Source organism: Physeter macrocephalus, chromosome 5, assembly GCF_002837175.3.
Source record: "Physeter macrocephalus isolate SW-GA chromosome 5, ASM283717v5, whole genome shotgun sequence".
Classification (NCBI taxonomy): Eukaryota; Metazoa; Chordata; class Mammalia; order Artiodactyla; family Physeteridae; genus Physeter; species Physeter macrocephalus.
This window is the reverse complement of record NC_041218.1, coordinates 57,599,377-57,611,093: the sequence shown is the minus strand read 5'-3', so window position 1 is coordinate 57,611,093 and position 11,717 is coordinate 57,599,377. Positions and strand designations below refer to the sequence as shown.

Here is an 11,717-nt window from a genome sequence, read left to right as displayed (position 1 = left end):
GATGCTCAGCATCACAAATCATCAGGGAAATGCAAATCAAAACCACAATGAGATAACACCTCACATCTGTTAGAATGGCTATCATCAAAAAGACAAGAAATAACAAGTGTTGCCGAGGATGTGGAGAAAAAGGGAACCCTCGTTCACTGTTGATGAGAATGTAAATAGACGCAGCCACTATAGAAAACAGTATGAAGGTTCCTGAAAAAATTAAAAATAAAACTACCATATGATCCAGCAATCCCATTTCTGGGTCTATATCTGAAGAAAACAAAAACATTAAATTGAAAAGATATGCACATCCCCATGTTCATTGCAGCATTATTTACAATAGCCAAGTTATGGAAACAACCTAAGCATTCCTCAATGGATGAATGGATAAAGAAATTGTGGTATTTCTTTAGAATTAAATCTTGCAATTTGCAGCAAGATAGATGGACCTTGAGAGCTTATGCTGAGTGAAATAAGTCAGACAGAGAAACCAAACCATTATAATCTCACTTATGTGGGGAATCTAAAAAAAAAACAAAACAAAAACACAACCTCATAGATACAGAGAACAGATTGGTAATTGCAAGATGTGGGGATAGGGGGTGGAGAGGAGGTGAAATGGGTGAAGGGAGTCAAAAGGTACAAACTTCCAGTTATTTTTAAAATAAGTCATGGGGATATGATGTACATACAGCATGGTGACTATAATAACACTGTGTTGTATATTTGAAAGTTGTTAAGAGTAAATCTTAAAATTTTTCATCACAAGAAAAAAAGTTTGTAACTATGTATGGTGACAAATGTTAACTGGACTTATTGTGGTGAGCATTTTGCAATGGATACAAATATTGAATCACTATGTTGTACACCTGAAACTAATATGTTATATGTCAATTATACTTCAATTTAAATTTTTTTTAAAAAGAAAAAAATTAAAACAGGTATCCCATTCTGTTTGGGAGCCCTTGCTTTCAATTGCCCTTCTTAAACGATCTTGTCCAATGGGAAGGTTCCCCATAACAGCCATTGTAATTCTAGGTTGTCTTAGTAAGATTTTGCCATTTACGTATTTACAGCCTCCAGGACTGCAGTTCTTAGATATAAATTAGGCAGGTGTGCTGGAAGGTGGGGAGCTCAATTCTTTGAGACTTGAGGACTCCACTTCTTTAGCTACACCTTGGGTCTCTCAAAGCCAAACTGCGTGGTGTTTTACAGTATACCTTGTTACACGGAAAATTTCTTGAGGTTGGTAGGTGACCGAGTGTCAATCTAACCCATTCGGTGACCAACTTACCCTAGCAGAGGAGTCTTAGGTGGCCAGAGCTCTAACAGCTTTGCCCACCAATTTTGTAGCGCTGGCTTCCAAGATACCCATTAGTAATAGATCTATTATTTTTTTTGAGAAGATTTCTTTATAGTGGTGGACACTCTAATGGCTTTAAATATTTCGAATTCCGCCTACTTAAGATCTCGGTGTGCCGTTGGTGAAAAGAGCCTGATATTTCTCGTCTTAATTTAATGCCCCAAGTCCCCCAACGGTTTATACTGTGGACTTACCTTGAGGTTTTGTGAGTCTCCCAACAGCTGCTATCTTGCTTCCTTTAGATTGACAGGTACCCATTATTTTCCCTTGTTGAAATAATCCTAATTCAACCAGATTTACTGTTTCTGGCTGCCTCTGCAGTTCCTGAGACCCGTCAGGACCTCCCCAAGGTTCTTACGTTGTAGATGAGGTCGGCCACAAATCCAAATGCTGTCGCCCATTAGGTCCGGAGTTTCTTACACCCTAGTCTTCCACCCGGAAGGGTCTGGGTTTTTTTTTGTTTGTTTTGTTTTTTGCGGTACGCGGGCCTCTCACTGCCGCGGCCTCTCCCGTTGCGGAGCACAGGCTCGGGACGCGCAGGCCCAGCAGCCAAGGCTCACTGGCCTAGCCACTCCGCGGCACGTGGGATCCTCCCGGACCGGGGCACAAACCCGCGTCCCCTGCATCGGCAGGCAGACTCTCAACCACTGCGCCACCAGGGAAGCCCACCCGGAAGGGTCTGGACAAACTCGAAGAGCTCAGAAGGCAAAATAACGGGATCCCAGAGAGCGGCAGAGGCAGTGAAACCGAAGGGCTCCGGGGCTAACTTCACCTGAGTCCAGAAGCCTCCCAGCATCTCCAGCAGCTGTCTTCAGGACCCACCTCCTCACCAAAACTGTAAAGTGACAAAACTAAAACAACTTAGTAATGAATTTGATGTCCTTTAGTCAAGGGAAAACAATCCATAGATGGGGGGAGCGCAGTACCTCCCAGCAGTGCAGCCCTCTCCCAGAACTCTGGGCAGTTGTGAGTTTCACGCAACCTTAAGAGGCAACGTGGAAACAGCCTGATTGGCCAGGAGGTGGGGATTTCTTTAGGAGGCGAGCAGCTTCTGTTGCTAAGGGTCAGTGAAATGAGCCACAGCTGAGCTAGCGGACTGTCATATCAGGTTCCTTGACAGGTGAGGAATTACCTTTACCAGGGCTAATTGGCATAGAAATTAGCCATTGATCCAATGATCTTGAAGATCATCAAGATCACTGATGATCTTCCTAAATTGCCCCAAAGCAGGATGCTAGCAGATCTCTTCCTCTGTAGAAACTGAAGCCTTTATCAGCTGAATTTTATATACTAAGAACGAGCCTGAGCAGTGGTTCTCATTTCTGGCTGCACGTCAGAGTCACCTCAGGAAATTTAAACTTTTTTTTGTATTTTTAAGTTTTACTAGATTCTTTGGAACCTAATGAGGTCCCAGTCTTTTCCCCACAGATACTGATTTACTTACTTGCTTGTGGGAACTATCCAGCAGGGTTTTTTTTTTGTGTCCTGTATTTTGTTTTTTGTTTTGAAAGCTCCAGAAGTGATTCTAATGTGTTTGTGATTCACTTACATAAAGGTGGGGAAGGGCAGTGGAATCTAAAAACATGTTCAAAATCCATATGATTAATTATTAAAATATAAAACGGGGATAACCGAGTGAGATATTTGTGAACCTGCTAGGTGCAAAGCACTTGCAAGTGCTCACGGAGGAGAAAGAAAAGAAAATGAATTTTCCTTCAGCATGAGATTATGGTTTTGGCCTTTGTAAGCTCAGAACCTCTTAGTCATGTTAATAAAGCCACAACCGGGCTTCCCTGGTGGCGTAGTGGTTGCGCGTCCGCCTGCCGATGCAGGGGAACCGGGTTCGCGCCCCGGTCTGGGAAGATCCCACATGCCGCGGAGCGGCTGGGCCCGTGAGCCATGGCCGCTGAGCCTGCGCGTCCGGAGCCTGTGCTCCGCAACGGGAGAGGCCACAACAGAGGGAGGACCGCATACCACAAAAAAAAAAATAAATAAATAAAGCCACAACCATGAGGACCACCAAGTATGGTGGTGCAGGACATGCCCTGACAGTCCTGGGTGAGTGGAGAATGGACTCCAGCCCTGGGACTCTCCCCCAGCCCTCAGGTGGCCGCCATATTGAAACCCTCACAGACACCAACGTGTACTAATAGCAGCCCTGACATGAGGCCTGAATCACAAAGCTGCCCACTTCCACCCTCTCCCAAATTTAGGGCACTATAAGGACAAAAAGGAATTTTAAATAAGAAGCTTAATTCCCTCTGTTGAAAATAAGAGGTTTCCCTTTTTTGTCAGAATACTTACCTTAGAAAACTTGTATTTTCTCAGTCTCTTTGAAATGTATCTTTTTAGAAACTAAATAAGTCTCTGTCAGTTTTGCGATCTAGTAATGTTTTTCTCAAGGACCTGGGTGCCATCTCTTTGAAATATAACTGTCAGGAGACAGCACCCCTATCCTCCAGTTTCTGTGGGAGGTGGGAGCCAGACTTCAGTGCTCCAAATTTTTCAAGTACCTCCTGTCATAAAGACGTTTGTCCTCCTGTCCCCCATAAAGTCAATTAGCTAATGTAGGTGGTCACCCGAATCACCAGGTAAATTTAGGAAGAACTGCGTGTGATTAATGGTGCTGTCAAGTTCTCTTAAATGATGACTAGTTACTGTTTATCTTGAGAACCTGTATGTAATGACCACACCTGTGTGGCTGCATTAAGGGGTGAGATTTCTTTCTGTCTTTGCAACCTCAGCCAGTTGCCTGTGATGAGCAGCACATTCTGGTTTAATACTGTCAGTAATAAAAGTGTTTTCTTTTTCTACTACCTTTGTGGAGGGGATGTCTGAATTGAAAGTTTTTCAAATTGTATTTCCCCAACAGCACCTTCACTCTCTAAAGTTACTGTCTATTTTCCACGCTCCCAATGCAAGGGGCCCAGGTTCGATGCCTGGTCAGGGAACTAGATCCCACATGCTGCAACTAAGAGTTCTCATGCCGCAACTAAAGATCCCACATGCCACAACTAAAAGAGCCCGCATGCAGCAACAAAGATCCCACCTGCCCCAACTAAGACCCAGTGCAGCCAAATAAATAAATTAATTAATTAATTAAGTTACATCTTTTTAACTCGCACATTCCCTATCCACAGGGAGAAGTACTGAAGGTATAGAAGGTGTTTTTGTTATAAACTTGCTCCCTTCTACCCAGCTTCTGCTAAACAGGTGGAATATAGGAGTTATGGTAATTCCAAATGGTGATGACGTTACGAGAAGTTGAGGTTGTTTGTGGCTTTTGTTTGTAACTGGGTAATTAATTCATGCCAGTCTGTCATGTTGAATAAGAAATACTGGTTAATGATTCCCACTTCTTTAACAGAAAAAAGAAAGAGAGAAAAAGAGAGTTGTTTGGTTTTTAATTTTGTATACACATTTTGACAGAAATTAAAGTTTTTTATAATACAATCTATTCATCTTTCGCTTTGTGATATCCTTCATTACTTTTCAATTAAAAAATTTATCAAAGTAATACATGTACATAGTTTTTATAAAATGAAGGCCAAGTAATTCTAAATAGCTTCTAACGAAAAACAGCAGTTTCTTGCTTTATCTTTCAGTGTCTCAGTAACTGTATCAGTCAGGATTTGATTAGAGAAACAGAGCCACTAGGAATGAAATAGAATAAAGTATCTATTGTAGAGACTTTACCTTACACAACTGTGGGAGCCTGGTGAACAGTCTGTATAAGGCTTTTGCTTCTGTGTCTGGGCTGGGGCTTCAAATCAGCAGGGCAGGCAGTCTGAAAGGGAAGATGGATTTGAAGTGGAGGAGAGCACTGCCTCAGCCTCTCATCCTTTTGGCGACAAGGCTGGGAACATAGTCTGGGGCCACATAAGCGCAGGCCTTCCATCACAGGAGAAAAGCTATGGATCTACGCTGTAACAGGAGCCATTTGGTGTTTGTTAAGGAGGAATATGAAAATTCGATCTTTATTTTAAAAGATATTACACAAGTATCTAGGAATTTATAAACAAATGGTCCAATATACACTGGTTTTTACATATTACATTTTAATAAATACCTTATGTTAAGTGTTCATTTGATTTATCAGCGATTCTTTGAGTTTCCTAATATGTGTTACATACTGATGACGAATCTGTCATTCCAAATTATGAGTACTACAACAGTGGTGTCTTCTATTTACACCATTTTGTGGTAGAAAGCCCTATTTAATTGTTCAAACGAAATAAATAAATGCATGAAATAAATCCAAAGTAAATAAAATACACTGTGAAAAATACATTTTAATTCAAAAGTCTGAATATTAGCATTTAGTTATTTACAATGGTATTTACAATTTTACTATAACTTTTGTGAAGAGAGATAACTATGTACATAGAGCTATCTATCTACAACATACAAACCATAACTTCCTTACAACATACAAACATTAACTGTGTAGAAAAATGGTAACAGTTAAAACTCCTACAATTCAAAATCATCATAATTAAATTAGATCCTGACAAATTTTGCTGGGGTTGAGAAATAATGGTCCAGTCAGAACAGGAGAGGAAGCAAGTGTGTGCAAATCCCACTTCTTCCCTCTTTTAAATTGTTGCTCCCTTACTTAGCTGACCTACACTTGAAGTAAAACCTGTCCCTGAATTCTGAATAGAATTCCTGTGCCTGGACTTCTAAGTCCCAGACATTGTTTTAGGCCTGTGATTATGAGTACATAGCAGATGGTTTTAACTTTGGGGTGGACTTTCTTTAGACATCAGTGCTAATGATTAATCATTTTTATGACTACCCAATGTTTGTTCTAATGGTGGTCAAGAAACTACTGCTCAGGGCTTCCCTGGTGGCGCAGTGGTTGAGAGTCCGCCTGCCGATGCAGGGGACACGGATTCGTGCCCCGGTCTGGGAAGATCCCACGTGCCGCGGAGCGGCTGGGCCCGTGAGCCATGGCCGCTGAGCCTGCGCGTCCGGAGCCTGTGCTCCGCAACGGGAGAGGCCACAGCAGTGAGAGGCCCGCGTACCGCAAAAAAAAAAAAAAAAAAAAAAAGAAACTACTGCTCAGGGATGCCTGAACAGTACGTTTCCTTTGTGTTTTTAGTGAAGTTGTCTGTCTGAACTATAAACTTAATGTTTTGATTAAGCCTTGCTCTGACTGAGAAGGTAGGTGAGAGCAGTGAAGAGCAGCTCTATTAAGATCAACCAAACGATTCTGAATCCCTGCTTACTACAGAAGAATTGGATGAAAGTTTTAAAAAGCCTAGGCTAATAATATCATCCACCAATCACTTTCCTTAAGGTTAAAGCAGCCAACAGTCTGTCACAGCATTTTCTAGATGATAAAATAAAGCTTTTTTTAAACTTGGTGATAGATACTGTTGATCACGGCTACATTTTATTTGATTCAGCCCTTGGTTAGAAATTCAAACCTTAATTAATATTTTATTCTTGTAGAAAAATACAATCCATTTTATGAGTTTCTAGAAATAAATTATGGAGAAAAATAGATACTACCTGTTCCTAATGGTCTCCTTGGAAATTACAGTCTTTGCCTGGGAGAGGATACACACACTTAATGTGTATGTAATATTTAACTTCAAAATATATTTAATTCTTTTCTATCTCTTTTAATTTTCTAAGTGACTAGTAATAAACAAGCTAATGATTACTGGGCAGTAGAGAAAAAACTTTTTAGTCATTTTTCCATCCAAGAATTTCATTAAAGAAACATGTGGCATGTCTTATGGTAGTACAAATACAAGACAACTGGAAATCCATGTTCACTTTTTAAACTACAAATGGTTGGCAACTGTTTCCTTAATAGTTATTGCAGGAGTAGGTCCAACATGAGTCCATATATAGCCCTTCTCTGGTCTGGTGGGAACTGTGGGAAATGGTGATGAACGTGACTTGAAATATTCAGAAGGTGCATGACAAACAAATTCCAAGTATTCCATCTTCCTTGGAAGATCCTCCTCTGGTCCTAGAAGGCAGCCAACATTCACATTTTTGAAGATATATATCATTTCCATAAAATGTTAAAATTCCTAGACACTAGGAGAAACTGGTCTGGTGGTAACTTGACATTAGCCCTTGAAACATATATTATTTTGAAGTTATTTTCCATCATTTTTTTCTGCTTTAACTGCTTAAGGAATATAGCATTCTCCCCAAAATATAACTCAATATAGAAAGGATTCTAAAAATAATATTTAGCCTTATATAGTGTTTATTATGTCGACACTGCTCTAAGTACTTGATATATATATATCAATACTTTGAATCCTCACAACAACCCTGAGTTAGGCACTATTATTATTCCCATTTTACGTGAGGAAATAAGGCAAGAGAGATCAAGGAACCTGTCCGAGATCACAGTTAGTAAGTGGCTGTCCTAGGAACCCAGTCTAGTTCCAGAGTCTGCGCTCTGAACCTTTATGCTATGCTGTCTCCTTTACAATCTGAGGATTAGGAAGAGGAGGTGAGACAGAAGGCCTAGAGGTGATTCAGTCATGTTACTGCCTCTGCTGACAATCCTGTCTGATAGAACAGGTTAATGAAAGTTCACTCTTCTATGTATCAATACTTACAAGCAGAAGACTAAAACTGCTTGGTCATGTATCAAACTTGACATGCAGCTGGGAATAATAGTGGTACTTTACTTGTCCTTGAGTTCTCTCTGAAAAAAACCTTTTGTATCTTTTTTCTTAGAATGCAAAAGTAACGTATGCCCATTGCAGAAAGGTTGAAAAGTTTGGGGTAATTTTAAAACTCTGAACACTTTCAAAATTCTATTTATCAACAACTTCTTCTTGTGAGTGTATGTCAAGAACCAATTCTTTGGTCAGCCTTGAAATTAATGAGTACAGTGGCTGCCATTTCAACTACCAACAATGATATAAAAGGTTGCAAAAGGTCTAGGATGATGTGTGTGACATCTAGAGGGACACATAATGAGAATTTGTAAAATTTTAGACATAAATGTGACAGTTCCTCTAGAAATCATTTTTGAGTAAATTTTTATATGTTACCTAAATGACCTAGTTCTTGAGCAATAAATTCTTTTAATAGAGTTTAACCCTGGGTCACTCGGAAAAATCTTATCCACACAGCATTTTAGTATGTGCGTACTGCCCTGGAACTCAAAATAACGTATAGCCCTCAAACCCCAGCTATATAAATTTCATATTTTCTATAATAATCTCTACTTTTTTGTACTTACGCTTCTCTGTTATGGACTGAATTGTATCTCGCCAAATTCATATTTTGAAGCTCTAATCCCTAATGTGATAATATTTGGAGATAATTAAGGTTAAATGAAGCCATAAGGGTGGGCCTCTAATCCAACAGGACTGGTGTCCTTATAAGAAGAGGAAGAGATGCCATGAGTGCACACACACAGAGGAAAGGCCACATGAGAAAAGGTGGCTGTCTACAAGCCAGGAAGAGAGCTCTCACCAGAAACCCACCCTGACAGCACCTTATGACTTCCAGCCGCCAGAACTGTGAGAAAGTAAATTTCTGCTGTTTAGCCCACTCAGTTTATGGTATTTTGTCATGGCAGCCCAAGCAGATGAATATACTTTCACATAATAATGGAAAATTAACTGGGTTCAAGAACCTGTCTGTACCTGTCAAACTCACCTATGATGTAGGATGCAGGATCAAATTGGTCCCTGGGGCTAGAGAGAGTGGGAATGAGCCACGTCAGTGCTGCACTCTTCTCACAATACTGGTCCTGGATAAAACCCCTGATCTGAGCATAGTAGGGTTTTCCATCTTGTTCGTCAATTACAGAAACAACATCTCCAATTTGGTAATAGACTCCCTGGGGGAAGTAGAAGATAACCCCATATTTAAAATAAAAACAGGAGGTGGAGTCAAGATGGTGGTGTGGGAAGATATGGAGTTAGCGTCTCCCCACAACTAGGGCGCCTGCTAGCCAATGGTGGGGGACTTTGACGCCCAAGGAGATGGGAGGAACCCCAAAGTGAACCAGTAGGACGTAGGGGCACTGAGGGGGGAGGAGAAGTGGAAGCCAGACAGGATCGGTGCCGCTGAGGCTGGGCAGATCAGGAGAGGCAGGTGGGAGGGACTCTCCGGGAAGAGTGGGAAGAGCAGAGGGCGATTGCCCCGCCCACTCGGGCCCTGGGAGCCTGCTGAGCTCCCAGGCCCGTCCCCTGCACTCCAAAGCCCCCTCCAGGTCTCGTGGGTCCTTGGGGGCATAGGAAGGAGGCCAAGGGGAGAACAGGAGAGGCAGGTAGGAGGGGCCCTCTGAGAGGAGCAGGAGAGGAGTGGAGGGCAACTGCCCCACCCACTTGGGCATGGGGAGCCTGCTGATCTCCCGGGCTGGTCCCCTGCCCTCCAAACCCCCCTCCAGGCTGCGTGGGTCCTTGGTGCCATAGGAGGGAGGTCAGGGAGATCAGGAGAGGCATGGGGTAGGGGCCCTCCCAGACTGGAGGAGCAGGAGAGAAGAGGAGAGCATTTGCCCCACCCACTCAAGCCCAGGAAGCAATTCTGGGGAGTCTGCTGAGCTGCCAAGCCAGTTCCCCCCACTCCAGAGCCCCCTCCAGACTGAGTGGGTCCTGGGGCCATAGGAGCGAGGCTGGGGAGATCAGGAGAGACAGGAGGGAGGGGCCCTCCCAGACCCCAGACCGGAGGAGCAGGAGAGGAGAGGAAGGCGTTTGCCCTGCCCACTCAAGCCCAGGAAGCCTGCTGGGCTCCCAGAGGAGGTCCCCTGCCCTCTGAGACCAGGGGTGGGGGGGCACGCCTGGACCCCTTCTGTTCCTTGAGCCTAAGCCCCACTCCCCCCAAAGCCCCCAGGGCCTTTTCCAGACCTGTGGGTCCTAAGCATAGGCCCCGCCCACCACCCAAACTTCACCCTTGCTTAGGCCCCGCCCTCCACAGCCAAGGCCTTCCCACACCCCTCCTTTTTTATTTCTTTTCCCTCCTCCTCTTTTTTTTACTATTGTGGTACTGGTGTACCTTCCGGTTGTTGATTAATCTATATTTTTATTTTTATATTCTTCCTAACATATCTGTTAGTTTCCTAGTCTAATTTTATTTTTTACTTTGTTATTGTTCTTTTTTTTTTTTTTTTCCCCACTCCAGGTGGCTTGCGGGATCTTGGTTCACGAGCCTGGGGTAGGGCCAAAGCTTCTGCAGTGGAGGTCCAAGTCCAAACCACTGGACTAACAGAGAACCTCAGACCCCAGGGAATATTCATCGGAGTGAGGTCTCACGGAGTTTCTCATCTCAGCACCAAGACCCATCTCTACCCAGTAGCCTACAAACTCCAGTGTTGGAAGCCTCAGGCCAAACAACCAGTAAGACAGGAACACAATCCCACTCATTAAAAAAAAAAAAAAAAATGAGATGGCAAAAAAATATGTCACAGATGAAGGAGCAAGGTAAAAAACTACAAGACCAAATAAATGAAGAGGCAATAGCCAATCTACCTGAAAAAGAATTCAGAGTAATGATAGTAAAGATGATCCAGAATATCGGAAATAGAATGGAGGCACGAGTCGAGAAAATACAAGAAATGTTTAACAAAGATTTAGAAGAACTAAAGAACAAACAAACAGAGATGAACAACACAATAACTGAAATGAAAAATACACTAGAAGGAATCAGTAACAGAATAACGGAGGCAGAAGAACGAATAAGTGAGCTGGAAGACAAAATGTTGGAAATAACTGCCAAGGAGCAGAAGAAAGAAAAAAAGAATGAAAAGAATTGAAGACAATCTCAGAGACCCCTGGGACAACACTAAACGCACCAACATTTGAATTCTAGGAGTCCCATAAGCAGAAGACAAAAAAAAAGGGTCTGAGAAAATATTTGAAGAGATTACAGTTGAAAACTTCCCTAACATGGGAAAGGAAATAATCACCCACGTCCAGAAAGCACACAGAGTCCCATACAGGATAAACCCTAGGAAAAACACACCAAGACACATATTAATCAAACTAACAAAATTTAAATTCAAAGAAAAAACATTAAAAGAAGCAAGGGAAAACCAAAAAATAACAGACAAAGGAATCCTTATAAGGTTATCAGCTGATTTTGCAGCAGAAACTCTGTAGGCCAGAAGGGAGTGACAGGATATACTTAAAATGATGAAAGAGAAAAACCTACAACCAAGATTACTCTACCCAGCAAGGATCTCATTCAGATTGCATGGAGAAGTCAAAAGCTTTTCAGACAAGCAAAAGCTAAGAGAATTCAGCACCACCAAACCAGTACTACAACAAATACTAAAGAAACTTTTCTAAGCAGGAAACACAAGAGAAGAAAAAGACCCACAAAAACAAACCCAAAACAATTAAGAAAATGGTAATAGGAACATACATATCAA

General features: G+C 42.2%; 1 protein-coding gene across 1 annotated transcript in view; it reads right to left on the bottom strand.

Annotated features, from left to right (window-relative positions):
- Window positions 1-6,565: 6,565 nt before the first annotated feature.
- The window catches only part of GATAD1 (GATA zinc finger domain containing 1), a 10,222-nt gene continuing 5,070 nt past the window's right edge, over window positions 6,566-11,717 (bottom strand). Inside the window, exons 4-5 of the mRNA XM_024131706.2 lie at window positions 9,002-9,185; window positions 6,566-7,340 (exon numbers count right to left, since the gene is read on the bottom strand). Of these exons, the coding sequence (XP_023987474.1) occupies window positions 7,150-7,340; window positions 9,002-9,185 (375 nt within the window). The 3' untranslated portion in view covers window positions 6,566-7,149. The remainder of the gene's footprint in view (window positions 7,341-9,001; window positions 9,186-11,717) is intronic.